The 16,189-nt window shown below is 38.7% G+C and overlaps 1 protein-coding gene across 2 annotated transcripts in view; it reads right to left on the minus strand.

The window, feature by feature from the left end:
* Positions 1-16,189, minus strand: part of myofl (myoferlin like) — a 35,390-nt gene that overhangs the window by 14,006 nt on the left and 5,195 nt on the right. For both annotated transcript variants that reach the window (XM_053621320.1, XM_053621321.1), the window contains exons 6-27: positions 14,313-14,485; positions 14,105-14,233; positions 13,627-13,689; positions 13,453-13,503; positions 13,314-13,344; positions 13,042-13,157; positions 12,736-12,862; positions 12,534-12,637; positions 8,825-8,893; positions 8,689-8,732; positions 8,486-8,568; positions 8,352-8,390; positions 8,061-8,185; positions 7,206-7,319; positions 6,002-6,179; positions 5,788-5,912; positions 5,586-5,695; positions 4,979-5,171; positions 4,689-4,844; positions 1,565-1,696; positions 1,288-1,451; positions 742-856 (exon numbers count right to left, since the gene is read on the minus strand). In XM_053621320.1, coding sequence (XP_053477295.1) covers positions 742-856; positions 1,288-1,451; positions 1,565-1,696; positions 4,689-4,844; positions 4,979-5,171; positions 5,586-5,695; positions 5,788-5,912; positions 6,002-6,179; positions 7,206-7,319; positions 8,061-8,185; positions 8,352-8,390; positions 8,486-8,568; positions 8,689-8,732; positions 8,825-8,893; positions 12,534-12,637; positions 12,736-12,862; positions 13,042-13,157; positions 13,314-13,344; positions 13,453-13,503; positions 13,627-13,689; positions 14,105-14,233; positions 14,313-14,485 — 2,441 coding nt within the window. The remainder of the gene's footprint in view (positions 1-741; positions 857-1,287; positions 1,452-1,564; positions 1,697-4,688; positions 4,845-4,978; positions 5,172-5,585; positions 5,696-5,787; positions 5,913-6,001; positions 6,180-7,205; positions 7,320-8,060; positions 8,186-8,351; positions 8,391-8,485; positions 8,569-8,688; positions 8,733-8,824; positions 8,894-12,533; positions 12,638-12,735; positions 12,863-13,041; positions 13,158-13,313; positions 13,345-13,452; positions 13,504-13,626; positions 13,690-14,104; positions 14,234-14,312; positions 14,486-16,189) is intronic.

The following is a 16,189-nucleotide window of genomic DNA, read 5'->3' on the forward strand; positions in this document are numbered from 1 at the left end:
TTTAAAAATTATTGTGAAGGTTCTTGTAATGAACCACTTGTTCTAATTTACTAAGACTGACCTTAATCAAACATTGCCATAACTTGAATGGCTTCAGAATCATTCATTCATTAATCTACAGAGTGTTCAAAAAGAGAGTTAATCATTAACGGGAATTTACTGGAAAAAAACAAAACCAAAATAAAATCAAGGCCTTTAGTTTATTTTCAGCTGCTGTTTTTTCCTCTTCAGCTGCTTGAGTGCCAGTCAGCTTTCTCTGCTACACTGTCTGTAGTGCTGATGTCACTTCTACAACAAGTTCACAACCATTTACAAGTCCCAAATGACCAGAATGTGGATAATGAAATGAACCATGGATTTTTCAGTATTACATGGTTTCCAATTGTAATCATGCAACTGCTATTTAATTAATACTACCAGCTGAACAGAAAACACACACACAGACACATGTTCATTTAAAAAAAAAAAAAACTTGTTTTTTGGCAGGATGGCACGTGCAAGCTAAAGTTTACATTGTGCCAGCCGTTTGTTAATAAGGTGCACGTGTTTATTTGCATGCGTATTCTTCACAGACCCCGCCCTCAATGGCTACACCTACAACCAAAATGGCAGTCATTAGCACTTCACTTATTAAGAAATTGCCCTATGTTTTTCAGCATGAATGTTTTCCAGGAATATCGCTTCCAACGTTAATGAAAATGTGTGCTGTTAGAGCCTGTTAGAGGTTTTTTTCTTCCTCACCACATCGGTGTAGTTTTCGGTTGCTGGCTTCCACTCGCCACCAGGGTAACGACTCTCATTTTCATATACCTCATCTGTGAACTCTGTGTGCCCTGCATCAGCCTCTGTCAGCAGACTGATCCAAACACACACACACACACACACACACAGACACATAACACAACAAATGCAATGAATGAATGAAAAAGATTGTTTTGTTGGTATGCAGTTAAGAGACAGGGTCACTAACAGTACGTTCATGAGCCTTGCTGTCTGTATAAACACTGTAGCTGGAGAGAAAGGCTGGCTCATGGAATGTGTATATATTTCCCAAGCCAAGTGCCAATCTAGGCCAAGAGCCTCCATTTCCTCTGATTGTAAGCTGGATAGTGTGAATAACATCCCAGGAAGCACTACTAAAACCAGCTCATACACATTCTCATTACAGCATGTTTGCAGTTGCCCCTGAGTTATTGCTGAAATGTCAAGAATAGCAAATTCCTGAAGAAAAGCATAAGAACTCATGACATTTTATATATGTTTCACGTGTACCATTAGGCTACTTACCAGTTTTCAGGGTCGACATACCAGTCACCCTCCCATTCCCAGCCACGTGGAGGCAGGAAATACTCCTGTTTCAGCTTAACCTTCCCTGTCACGTCAGAGAACCTGTGGCGGCCGACCAGGCCTGTAGTTCCCCACTTTCCAAAAACTTGGGCCTGGTTTTCATACTATCACAGAGAAGGCTCGTTTAATAATATATCTACGCAATGCACTGCCTTATTCAGATTAATCACATTCTGTGCATGATTACTTTAGTAACGAACCAAAATGTACGTGTTACCATTTCAGCATAGACACTGAATGTTCCTTCTGCAAAGCTGTTGAACTTCTTCTCGTGAGCTGACAGTCCCAACCACATGTTCAAACGCAGCTGCACAGGAATCTTCACCCCTTTATTTTTGTCCATCGGGTACTGAAAACAAGATGTAAGGGTATTTTGTGGGCAAATGTCAGCATCATCTATGGCAGTGGATATCAACTGGTCTTGCATTAGAACTCTCATTTGTCCTTCATCATTAAGCCATGTCCCAAAAGCATCTTAATGTTTTAACAATTTTCATTTATTTCACATTAGTGCAGTAGTAGATCATAGCTAAAAACAGCAAATGAAAGTGCAACAAGGGCTAAAGAGGTACTCATACATATAAGATTGCATCTTGATTTCCCAAAGGCAATACAGTACTGTGTAATATTCTAGGAACAGCAATAACATGATAATATTACTGGCCATGCACAGGTATTAAAAAGTGATAATCATACAAAAAACATATCTTTAGGACACTCAAGTTTAATTACACTGCGGTTTACATATTTAACAACTCATAATGCTTTGTTTAATTAGAAATCTGGGTATTTGGCCTCCATATTGGTTCACCATATCAAGTTCAAGTGGCTTTATTGTCATTTCAACCACATACAGCTGGTACAGTATACAGTGAAACAAAACAACGTTCCTCCAGGACCATGGTGCTACATAAAACACGACACTAACCACATGAGACGACACAGAACTAAATAAGATCTATACATTTTTACAAAGTGCACGTGCAAACGTGTGCTAATAACACAAGACAGAAGAACACAAGAACTCCCATATCATTGGGAGATCATGAGTTCGAGACCTGATGATGCCACAGCCATTCATGGCATGAACCAAGGTAGCAAAACTACTGCGGCCATGCTCTCTGTATTGGAGGAATGATGTACTCTCTCTTCCTTGTCAGTCACAGTGACACTAACCAATTGTGGGCATCTGTGAGCTCAAGTATGCGAAAGAGGGCAGATAGCGGTTTCCTCTCAGTGTGTTATGCTGCCCTGTGACAGCATGAGCAGAGGTTTGAAAAAACGTGGTTGTGTGGCTTCATGCGTCTGGTAGGAACCATGTGTTAGCCTTCATCCTCTCTGGCTGCTAGCTGTTGTACAGTAAGGGAGTGCTGGCTGGTGGGTGGGTGTGAATGGGTTTGGCAGGTGACCAAATTGAGAAGTAAAATGGTATAAAAAATCCATCCAAAAAAAGTAATTTGAGCATTTTTTCATCTGACACTAAAGAAGGCTTCATTTTGTTGTTTCCAAATATCCATCCATTTTCTGTAACACTAATCCTGGAGCCTGTCGCAGGGGACTCAGGGCACAAGGTGGGGGACACCCTGGATGGGGTGCCAACACATCGCAGGGCACAATCGCACACACACACTACAGACAATTTCAAGATGTCAATCAGCCTACACATGTCTTTGGACTAGAGAAAGAAACCGGAGTACATTTAAACTCCATGTACTGTATATAGGGTAGAGCTGCGAATTGAACACCCAAGCCCGGAGCTTCGAGGCAAACGTGCTAACCACTAAGCCACTGTGTAAATTGTTTCTCATCAAAACACTGTCGATCAAAATCGACAGTAGATATAAAAAGTCCACACAACCCTCTTAAAATTGCAGGTTTTTGTGATATAAAAAATGAAACCAAGATAAATCATGTCAGAACCTTTTCTACCATTATGGTGAAATTTTAATCTATTAATTCAAGTGAAAAACAGTATTTTTTAGGGGGGAAAAAATTATAATAGAAGATGTAAGTGTGCACACCCCTAAACTAATACTTCATTGAGGCACCTTTAGATTTTCTCACAGCAATCAATGTTTCTGGGTAAGAAACATGTTTTCTTCAGTAAGTTTGGCACATATTGACTTAGCAATATTTTGCAATTGTTCCTTGCAATACGCATTCGAACTCTGTCAAATTGGCTGGGCATCTCCTGTCCACTGCCCTCTTCAGGTCACCCCACAGATTTTTGATTGGATTTAGATCTGGACTCTGGCTGGGCCATTCCAAAACCTTGATCTTGGTGAAGCCATTCCTTTGTTGATCTTGAGGTTTCCTTTGGGTCGTTGTCATGCTGAAAGGTTAACTTCATCTTCATCTTAAGTGTTTTAGTAGAAGACTTAATGTTTTGTGCCAAAATTGACTAGTATTTGGAGCTATTCATTATTCCCTCCACCCTGATTAAAGCCCCAGTTCCAGATGAAGAAAAACAGCCCCAAAGTATTATGCTGCCACCTCCATGCTTCATTGTGGGGATGGTGTTCTTTTGGTGATGTGCTGTGTTTTTTATGCCAAACATGTCTTTTGGTGTTATGGCCAAAAAGTTCAACTTTGGTCTCATCAGATCAATATACATTATTCCACATGGTTCTGGGAAATTAGCTGGCTTTTTTTTTTTGGTTAAAAAAGGCTTCCATCTTGTCACCCTACCCCATATCTCAGACATATGAGGAATTCAGGAGATTGTTGTCACATGTAGTACTTGCCAGAAATCACTGCAATAATTTTAATGCTGCTGTATGCCTCTGGCAGAGGGACATCCTGTTCTTAGTGTTAATGTCGTGCCATATTTTCTATACTTGCTGATTATTGTATTCACAGTATTCCATGGTATATCTAATGTTTTGGAATTTTTTTTGTACCCTATATCCCTGAAACCTTTCTATAGTGAGACCCTGTACAGGCTTTGTAAGCTCTTTGTGTAAGCTCTTCAGCAGTCAGATGAAACCAAGAAGATGTGAAGATAATCCTACATAAACCGCTGGTCTTTATTTGGTGTTAATTAGAATAATTTCAGTGATGACAGCTGAATGATAATTACTTTTAACATACATGAGATTGAATGTGATTGGTTCATTCTGAACACATCCCCATCCCCAGTTATAAAAGGGTATGCACACTTATGCAGCCAAGTTATTGTAACTTTTAAATTTTTCATATTTTTCCCTAAAGTGTTTCTGATTGTTTTTCACTTAATTGATTTCACTTAATACATGATTTGTCTTGGTTTCATTTTTAACATTGGTGTGTAGACTTTTTATATCCACTGTATGAATGAGCTGTACTAAATATCTCTGGTTTACCTTCATGAAGATGGTCTGTGTCTTGCCACAGTATTTTCCAGTAGCCTCTTCGCTATGGGTGGAGAAGAGGACCTCATTGGCTGGGATGCGTGCATAAGCCAGACGCTTCTCTCCTCTCAGCATCCAAATAATGATATCAGGCATGCTGTTCTGAGGCTGCAAATAGAAAAGGAGATGCTTGTACATTTATGTACATATACGTGCTTCAACAACTTATATATCTCAATATGTAATTCTTATTAAAACTAACAAGTAGAGCAGAAACAAAACATAAATGAAACAAATTGAACCTCCTCTGCAATCTGCTGTAGGCGGTCTAACCAATCCTCTATGTCAGTAAGTGTGGCTTTAACGTCAGTAGCCTCATCCCTCATGTAGCAGGCGGCATCTCTAATGTTGATGACGGTTTTGTCTCGTAGCTTTTTGGTTTGAACATCCAGTGCTGTCACGTTAGGCTTGGCCTCCATGTCTGGCAACCGGTAACTAGCAAACAGAATTTATATCAAATAAGACTGGCCAGGGAAGTAGATCCAAATGCAGTAAATGGCATACATACGTTTAAAATTTCAGTATGTCATTTTTATTTATTCTAGATCTGTAAAAATTATATAATTTAAAATGTTTCCATTTACATTTTTCTAACCCAGAAATTAACCCTATGCCCAAGTGAAACCGAGCAGCTCAGCTTTGCCCCATTTACTCAAAAACAAACTTATGAAGTGCTTGGAGAATCGTGAAAAGGTACAGGGTTAATCAGGGGAGGGAAAGTCTTGCAATTTGCAGGTTGCAGTGCATGGTAAAAATTACAAACCGATCCTTTAAGTAACCTATAATAGTACTACGCATATGATGACAGAAATAAAGCATGACGCTGGGATTCTTGATGCTCGGATTTACTTGGTGAGGTCTTCAATGAGCTGAGTGATGAGTTTCAGCCAGATCTCAGCTAGTCGTGTCTCAGTAACTTTAGCCAGTATGGCTGTCTTCAGTGTGGTAATGTTGGCTTGCTGGTAAGAACAAGAACAGAAACTATCTATCGTAACTGAGTTTTGTAATTATAAGACATGTTCTATGTTATAGAGTATCATTAATACCATACCAGTCTATCAGCAATAAAGAGTATAATGTTCACTGAATCCAAACGATGGCTGATATCCTCCCAGAAGGAATTGAGGATAACAACCGGCTTAGTGTCAGCCCAGGGCAAGTAGTAGTAGTGATTTCCTGTAAAACACACAAGCAGGCACCAGAGTGAGCATGCTCATGTGTATATGTCATACTGTATATCCAAGTAGCCATAATAATGATCTCACCATCAAACACAGCACAGCTGTACTGGGTGGTGGAGGCCAGGGGTTTGCATGTTGAATCCATCTTGTTGCCATAGTTGCCGATGCTGATCTCAAACTGAATGGGCTCACCAGGTTCCTGAAGCATGCACGCGCTGTGGAGCACTGCACACAGGGAGAACTTCCTCTTCCGCTGGTACTTCTGTTCACAGAGAGAGATTTAACACTATGTGACTCTAATATTAAAGCTTCTATCTGAGTGATTAGCAGTTTTCACATATCAGCCATCTCATCTCTCAAAACTCTAACTTGTTTTTATCCATAATGCGTACTCCTCAAGAGTGCTGCATGTTTTACAAAGCAGATGGTAAATGCTATACTTCTCATCTAGGTACATTTATGTTAAAGCATTAATTTATGCTAATAAGCCTAGCTACATTTGTAGTCTAAAGTTCCTGTGAAGTACCTGGAAACACGCAGCGTTAGTAAGTAATTTCCACTGAAACAGGAAGTCGGAGCAGGACATATTGAGTGGCTCCTCAATCTTTTTAAATAGTCAATAGCGTTTAGCTTACCTCATAGCTCAGGCTAAATTGTACTTGATAGTTAGTACCATGGATTGTTATAATGATGGGGGTGGGACACTTCAGATTCTAGAGAGCATTTGATTGGACAAAAAATCTGATGAAAAGCTGAAGTGCAGAATGATTGGTCCGAATTGGTGGTAGAGAGAGAGAGAGAGAGAGAGAGACTGTAAATTTTGAAAGAATTTATCTACTAAATGTGAATTCATTTTGTCATTGTTTTGGAGCACACTAGCTTACAGAGAACTTTAAGGCTGACATATTCATACTAAAAGCCATGACACTTGAACTAGTAAAACTAATCAGACTGGAATTTGACTGCCTGCAGCCACTGCTGTCAATAATAATCCATGTAATTATACATTAATAATTAACCTAAGATCATTAGTGGCTGCATGTGATAAAAAGTCTAATGCCAAATATACTGTAAACACAACATTGAAGGTAGCCCATAAGATCTATATAGTAAAAAAATAACACCCAAAGTGAATAAGCGACTACTTCACATTTCTTCTAAGATTTGCTAAATTTATTAAATTATCTTCATATCCGCTAACTTCCCCTGAGAATGTTTCCATAAAAATAAAAGCAGTGAAGTGAAACTCATTTGGAGGTGTGACTTGCCCTGTGCTGCATGTTGTTACCTGTGCTACTAGGACATCATCATTGTTGAGGTCATCCACTTTCTTGTCAATCTTGTCATCCAGCCGAGTAGAAAGTTCAATGAGAACTCTGCCCCTGTAGGCTACCCCCTCACCCTGTCACATACAGGCATGCAGTGACTTGCAACATCTGCAGCCATTGTGTAGATCTTAAGTACAGAGCAAATACTACCAGTAAAACTTTTCAAAATACTATTTATGTAAAACAAACAGTGACAAATCAACATAGAATTTAGGGGCAAATGCATTTATTGCAAGTGATTACACATTGCTTTAATCAGTTTGCATTCCAATGCTATCACATGACAAATTATTTATTTTTTTTAAAGTCAGGCCCTTGTCTCAGTAGTATTTCTCAAACTTTTATGTTTGAACAGTTAAGCAAAGCTAAAATTCCATAAATTTATGAACAAAGTCTGCATTTTAAAAAAATAAAATAACTAACACTGAGAAAATAATGGACTTGTAGTCAGGTTGGGAATGCACTAAACCATGTTCATCTCATATATGTCTTCTCCCTTTTTGTTCCTATTCAGTAGGTGGATGGGGAAGGGAAGGGTGGATATGTGGGGTGGGAGATATGTACACAAATCTCATTATTGTCTAGAATATATACAGAAAGCTGTAAATGATTTATGTGTGATGAGTTGGGGTTGTGGTGGTGGTGAGGCAAAAAAACCCCACTTTACATAAACATAAAGATCAGTTTGTGTTTGATATACGAGTATGTACAGAATGACTGGCAAAGAAAATCCTTGTATTTAAGAGTTTGCTAACAATGTCTTGCTTAGGGTATTAAAATGTATTTAGTTCAGGAAATGCCAGTAAGGCACTTACCTGTCCCAAATTGAGCTCCACATATGGGTCAGGAAGGTCAGAGAATTCCCTTGTACTTCCATAAAGGTTTAGGTAACAAGGACCAAAGGCTGGAAGGAAGCCAACCTCAGTCCCATTTCTGTCTACTGAAATAAAGAGAGAGAGAGAGGATCTTAGGAACAGAAAACCAACTCAATAAATAACATTTTTAATAAAGATTTGTGTTTGTGTACACACAACAGACATAAACAGAGTATATAAATGATTAATTATGAGAAATTATGATTTTAATCAGATCTTAGAAATTAATACCATCAGATCCTGGAAGCCCATTTTCATTAAGCGACCCAGCTTGTAAAAAAAAAAACAACAACAAATCAGAATTAATGCTTTGATTTGTCATCCATAATGTGTTCCAATTGCAAGGCAGAAACAAGGAGGTTTACCTTCTATTTCACCTCCAGATGATGATATTTTGGACAGGTTTAAGTATGTGGTTCCTACAGTATCATTGCTTGTAAAGCGATCCCTACCAGAAGTTGAGGCAAAAATTTAAAAAAGTTAAATATCACATGGCATACAGGGAGGCAACTCCTCTTACAGGTCATGTGTAGATTATATGAAATAATCCAGTATATTAGAAACTTACCAGTCAAACATAGTAAGCTTGATACGTTCACACATTGATGGGAACTAAACAAAGAAAAAAAGAAGAAGATAATAATCTGTAATGTATTCCACTAAGTGCATTCATTATGGTTTACCAAATCATCACTCATTCTCACCTTAACCATGAGCTGTATCAGCTGGTTCCACTCTGGATTTGCATTCTTCTCAATTATCTTTGTGCATAGCTTAAAAGAAATAGAAGAAGACAAGAAGAGGACATCACAATTCCTTATCAAACACTTGATCACTCCAGTATGAAAGTAATGAGAGGAAGGAAAGCAGAGTCACTGTGTCCTGTTCATATGTGTTGTAGTGGGTGACTGGGCTTGCTAATGGCATCGAGTTCTCCTCTGAGAATCACACTGCTACTCTATGATATGTCTTTTACTCTGCCAAAGTAGGGAGCTGGCATAGGAGAAAATTAAGACCAGACTGAATAAAAATGGAGGAAAATATATTAAAGAATCTAATAGATAATGTGTCTATAATTCACTTTTAAACAATACATGAGAGTCATCAAGAGATATCTTGTATTAGTTTAGCTCACATTGCTTTTCTAAAAAAAATTAAATAAAATTTCTAAATGCGTGGTGGTCTGAGAAAACCTGCTGGAATGTCACTTTACTTGAATTATGTGAAACAGCCAGAAAAGATAAACAATAAAACAATAAATATGGCAGTTTGTAATATAAACTATAATATAGTATGATAACTCAATTGCAAAGATCATGTTAAGGAGTTGAACAAGCTTGGCTATAAAAACAATCAGTCTGCCTAAAAATGTCTAAAACCTTGCTAGTACGTGTGCTTTTCACATGAATGCCATGCTTTGATCATGTGAAATAGACATAGTGAATTCAGTTTGTAATCAGATACCAGCTGTCAAAATGTCCGCAGTACACCAGTTGGACTCAGTGGCGGCTTGTCCATGGGGCAATCCCACCGTTTATATCAGGTGCTCAACAAATTTTAATCTTCATAAAGGCCTCATTCACAATTCCATTCATTGTAAATTACAGTGAAATATTAATGACCTCTTTTGAGTGACCAGTAATAAAAAAAAAAGTGTCACTATTTTGCAGAAATATTCCATTGATTTGCTTTTCTAGATGTTGGGCAATCACGGGGCAGTGTGCACACTTCCCCAATTAGTATCCACAGAGTTATTATAACACATAGTGCTATGGGAAACTGCAACAAAAAATGGGAACTGCAACAAGCAATACTCGTGGCACATTAGGCAGCAATTGCTCTTGCCCTGAACAATATAACTGAGGAAGATGCAGCAGACACGACAGTGACAGGGTTGCCAGATTGGGCTAGTTAAAAATATCAACAACCGCCAAGATCTTGTTTTATGGTAAATCATTATAATTAAATCTAATAAATCTCCACAAAAAAGGTAAGTGCAGACAAAGTGTAAAGCTAGTGTCTCCAATGTACAGAACCATTTCTATTGTAATATACAGTATATAACAATTGTGAGAGGGAAATGGGAATTATCAAGTGGATAATGCATCGAAATCAATAATACGTGTGAAATACTTGTTTGGTCATGCAAAGGCTGAGGAAAAGGAAAAACATATTCTCCCTTTTAAAATTCTCACATTGTTTTTGGGCTGTGTTCAGGTATTTTGTGCGATTTTTAAGATGTAGTTGAGCTGGAAATTTTCCTGAAACCTGTCAACCCTGATATTACCTCGATCACAATCCTACCTTGGCCACGGTTCTACTATGGCCTTGGGACTGCAATTACCACATACAGTTTTGCACTCAGGTCTCCTTTGGTGAACAGTGGACTAGTTCAACAAACTGACTTCATGTACAACCCATAATGAACTTCCTTTTACTTTCACAATATCCGCTGTTACCCAGATGAAGACGGGGTCCCTTATGAATCTGGTTCCTCTTAAGGTTTCTTGCTCATATCAGCCACAGCCGCCACCGGCGTGATCAATAGGGATAAATTCACACACTTAAAATCTGTATCTCTTCTTGTTTACTTTTGGGGTAAATATACTTTACAATACAAAGAGAAACATTTTCCAGTTGACGGAAAAAAAAATAGTAGAATTATAGTAGAAAATGTCACATTTGCACAAAATGTGCAAAATATACAACAACAGAAGAAAGAAACAGAACTTACAGAAGAAACCATGATCATACTGGGATACTGACAAGTGTGCTATTCTATTGTATTCTATTTTACTCACATCACATTTCTCTATAGTCTATAATATTTTATTATATTCTATTTTATTATGTGTGTGTATATCCTAAAACATTTCACTACATAAAATCACATGTATGTAATATGTGTGTGACATATAAAGAACCTTGAACTTTGAACATTAAAGTGCAGAAGACACATCTGACATTAATAATATTTCATATTTGGCTTATGGTTCATTCCATCTCATGTCGTCCAATAACTTCAAAGTTGGTTACTCGACCGTTTTAATTTTCCTACTTTTTTCAAGTGATTACATCTATGTATTGTCATTACAAAATCACCAGTTTTTTAATTTTTATTCTATTTTACTTGGTTTAACTACGACGCCTATCTTCGTATCATGGCACGCAACAAATCTTGGTTATACAACTGTTTACGGAAACCTCAATATCTTGGCTCTGGATGGGCCTAGCTCCTGAAAACTTATCTCTAGAGAACACAACAAGGTACATGGAAATATATAAACATTTTGCACATTCTTGTTCCTTATACTTAAAACTTAAATCCAAATGTAGTGCTCAAGCTTGCTCACAGTTCCACTTTCAAGGTCAGTTATAATGGGAAGGGTTCAAGTATCAGTCTTAAGTTTTTTTAGAGGGTACCACGGTGGCTTAGTGGTTAGCAAGTTCTCCTCACACCGCCAGGGTTGGGGGTTCGATTCCTGCCACTGCGGAGTGTGCGGAGTTTGCATGTTCTCCCCGTGCTGTGGAGGTTTCCTCCCCCAGTCCAAAGACATGCATGGAAGGCTGATTGGCATGTCCAAAGTGTCCGTAGTGTGTGAATGTGTATGTGATTGCGCCCCACCTTGGGCCCCATACCTCCTGGGATAGGCTCCAGGTTTCCATGAAGGGTAAGCGGTACAGAAAATGGATAGATGGACTTCTCTTATTTTTTATGGGGGTGAGAAAATGCAATTTGTAAAAATTTCCCTCACTTTTAGGTTGAATATCTCTGGTGGGGGACCAGATAGGAGCTTGAAATTTTGAGAGAAATAAGTCCTCTATAGTAACATTCTGCTGTAAAAATTGTGAGTTTGAGACTGGAGGTAAAGTCTGCAGGACAGTGGAGCTTAAGGGCCAGATTTGAAGAACCTGATCTATCTTGTTGGTACAGGTGTACAATTGGTATGTGTGAATAGATTTTATCCTAATATTGAAGTACAGTGTCCAGTTGGGTGTTTTACAAATGAACAGTGTCATAAACAGAGCTGTGGTGTTGTTTCTCCTGTGATAAATGCAGTAAGTGAGTTCTGAGCTGTAGTCAAATACTGCTTGTATCACTCTTTATGCCTTTATGTGTTCCAGAGATCAGTTTTCGTCCCAAGGAGCTAGGACCATCCTGAGTCGAGATACTGAGGTTTCTGTAAAACAGCTGTATAACCAAAATTTGTTGTGTGCCATGACACAAAGATGGCCATCGTGGTTAAATCAAGTAAAATAAAAAACAAAATAAAAAACTGGTGGTTTTGCAATGCGAATACATAAAGAGAATCAAAAACATTTTTTTCAGGAAACTTAAAAATGGTCATACAACCTGTATTAGACCACTTATGATGGAATGACCCCTTTAAAAAAATTGATTTGGGATTTTACCTTTTTGCCTGCAAAACTAACTTCCAAAAATGGATCCACAAGGTTTTTCTTGTCACCCTCTCCTCCAAAAATGCTCTTGACAGTCTGTGCAAAAGCATCATCCACTAAACAAATGGAGAAAAACCCAGAAAGCACAATGACAAACCAATTCTGAACAACGCAATAACAATGCTGTTTGCCTGTTGAATGTTGCACGACTCACTCTGTGGCATATCCTCTGCACGGTACACTTTAAGAGAGAGTATCGCTGAGCGCATTGTGACGCCAGCAGGCAGCAGTAAGTTGCTCTCAATATCATCCTGCTCCTCGTTGTATTCTTTCTTTTCCGCCTACACCCCAAAGTACAAATCAACACAAAAACAGCTTAAGCACTGATCATATACTGCTCATAATGAAAGTGGCCTTCAGAAACCAAACTGCTTAAGCAATCTGACTAAATCAAATCGGCAAATACTGGTTAACACATATACAGAAAATTTTTATTAAAAAATAACATATGGAAATGTACCGGAGGCTCATCTCCAGTTCCCACAATGATCATGTTAACTTTCAGGTAACCTCGAGCTCCAGCGCTGGAGTCATCTGGATCACTCAGCAGTAGCCACTTCTTCATTATGGCATGAGCTTAGGAAATTGCAGAACAAAAACCAGTAAAGGATATGAAAAGTAATACTAATACTAATAGTGCACAAACCGATAGGTCACGATATGATTAAGTGACTGCAATCCGGATTATACTGCATTAAGATGTATTGTGTAAAGGCTGAAGATATCACATACCAGGCTCATCATAGACAAAGCCAACATCCAGCTGTTGGGAGGAGTAAAGTAAAAAAAAAGTGCGCTGAAATTAGCGATATTGTGGATACAACCACAAAAGTAATTCAGCTGAAAGCAGACATTATGGACAATAGATTACCTTGAACTCCCCCAAAAGACTGTCCGATCTCAGCGAGGATGAGTTATAAACCTAGATATAAAGAGCCACATAAGGAGATGTATTGCTATTGATGTCATGTCATGTGCAGAAATGACCAAATGTGACAGGACGACTTGAGGGGGAAAAAATTGTGTGATTGTGCATTCACCTTACCCGGATGTAGATGTTCTCATCTAAAAGCTCTGAGGGCAGCATGTTCATGTTGTAGAAAAAGATCTGTAGAAATATTTACTCCCATCATAATATGTCAACCATCATATCACAAGCCATCAGTCACATAACTTAAGCATCCCTTCAAATATAGTAAGTACTAACAGTGCACACAAAAGAAAGGATGGCAGGGTGGAACGTTCACATGAAATGTCACAAGAAAGTGTCACAAAATATCTGAGAGGTTCACTGAAGCAGCTGAAGGAGGCCAAAGGGATCAAGTGGAACAAAGCAAAGAACCAGCAGAAATAGGACTTGACAGTTGTAGGACAGGAACAGCAGAGCCACAGAGCAGTTCGCAGAAAGCCAGATTAATATAACTGACAACATGAAGAACAGCTAGTATTCAACATTTCAACATAAAACACTGTTCTAATGTAAAGAAAGCCGGATATAATAATAATAAAAAAACCTGTCATGCCTCATCAAAAAAAGGATTGTTTCCTCTCCTGATCCTTGTCCTGTGGGTCTGTCCACAAACGCTAACTTTGACTACTGGTTTGATGTTATTTCCGGGCAACTGGCGACCCTCGATGACTCGGATGCGAATCTAATGAAAAACCATGAGTGTGAGTTAAACTATTCAGCAAAATATTTGTGGCATACATCATGCCTGAGGAATGACGTACCTGGAAATCTTGGGGTTTGTTAGACAGAGCTTTCTGTCTCTTCTGGCCTGTGCGGATCATCTTTTGGGGCGTTTTTCCAGGCTGGCCAGGTGCGGATGTCTCTCCCGGAGCCCGTGGACCTCCCCAATCTGTAGTTTCTTCATCACCACCTTCGTTTCCAGCAGAAGAAACACCTAGAGGGAAAACAAGCAGCAGTTTAACAAGCTTTCCTCTATGTGTGTTTCATTAAGCTCTTGTCAAGTCTTTACTAAGGCACAAACAATGTAATTATTTTTTATTTATTTCAGATTTTTTTTCAGAACTCAGGGCACAAGGCGAGGTACACCCTGGACAGGGTGCCAACTCACTGCAGGGCACAACTGCACACACATTCACACAATTTGGAAGGCCAATCAACCTACAATGCATATTCCGATGCAGGGACTGGGAGAGGAAACCCCTGAAGCACAGGGAGAACATGCAAACCCTGCACACATAGGGTGGAGGTGGGATTCGAACCCCCAACCCTGGAGCTGCGAAGCAACAGTTCTAACCACTATGCCGCCATGCTCCCCAAAATTTGGCAGTTTGGTGTTCTGGAGCACTCAGGTGTATGTCTACTTCGCGCAAAGAAGAAAGGAAACTCAGCCATGACCTGAGAGAAGCAATTGTTGCTGCTCATCAATCTGGGAAGGTTATAAGGCCATTGCCGAACAATTTGAAATTCACCATTCTACAATGAGAAAGCCATCTGTAATGCACCTTAAGATGGACCGAAATTGGGTCATGCAACAGCACAATGATCCCAATCACGCCAGCAAATCGATATCTGAATGGCTAAAGAAGGGAAAAAATCAAGGTGTTGGAATGGCCAAGTTAAAGTAAAGAGCTCAACCCCATTGAGATGCTGTGGCAGGATCTTATGAGAGCTGTGTATAAACAAATGTCCTCAAACATCAATTAACAGAAGCAATGTTCAGTTCAGTTCAAGCAATGAAGAGTGGGTCAAAATTGATCCAAAACGATAAACTCAGACAGAAAACATTTACTTGAAGTTACTGTTGCTAAAGATGGTTCTACAAGTTACTGAATTATATAATTTTCCCACCTGGTTTCTGAGAAAAAAATGACTACATATTGAAATCTGCTGTGTTTTTGTTGTCACCCAAGATTATTTGAAATAATTGTTTATAGTAGTTGTGAGGCCCACACAACTTTTATTATGCCCTGAAGGTATATAGGAAGGGTGTTCTTTCTTTTTCCCATGACAATATATGTACAGGCTACAGTAACTCAAATAACCACTGTCTACAACCATGGCGAACTGAAAATCATCTATATATATATTATATATGTATATACATACACACACATACACACACACACACACACACACATATATATATATATATATATAATTATAATTATTATTATTTTTTTATGAGATAGCCTTTAAGAATGCCAAAGGAAGAATGTATTGAAATCATTCCCACGGCTGGATTGTAAAGCTGTCACAAGGTGACATGCAAAGACATGCAATTATGTGTTAACACGAGTTCAATATGAGTGGGAGAGATGATTCCGCCGTGTGTGTTTACAAAGAAATGGGGAACACTGTTTGTTACAAAGTGTTAATTTCCCCTATGGATGGAGACTTTTGGGACACCCTGTACATATACATACATATAAACAATCACAGTGTAGGATCTTGCAAAAAGGAAAACTCAAATAGTCAATGCTCTCAGCATTTCCAGATGGTCTCCTAGACTAGACTAGTACTAGACTATTACTGGAGACGTTCTGGAAATGCTGAGAGCATTGTCTATTCGTGTTTTCTTTTTTGCAAGTTCCACCTTTGATTTGCATCATTCATTTCCATACTCTAAGGCAGCACAGTA

This window comes from Ictalurus furcatus, chromosome 3 (genome assembly GCF_023375685.1).
Source record: "Ictalurus furcatus strain D&B chromosome 3, Billie_1.0, whole genome shotgun sequence".
In the NCBI taxonomy this organism is placed as follows: Eukaryota; Metazoa; Chordata; class Actinopteri; order Siluriformes; family Ictaluridae; genus Ictalurus; species Ictalurus furcatus.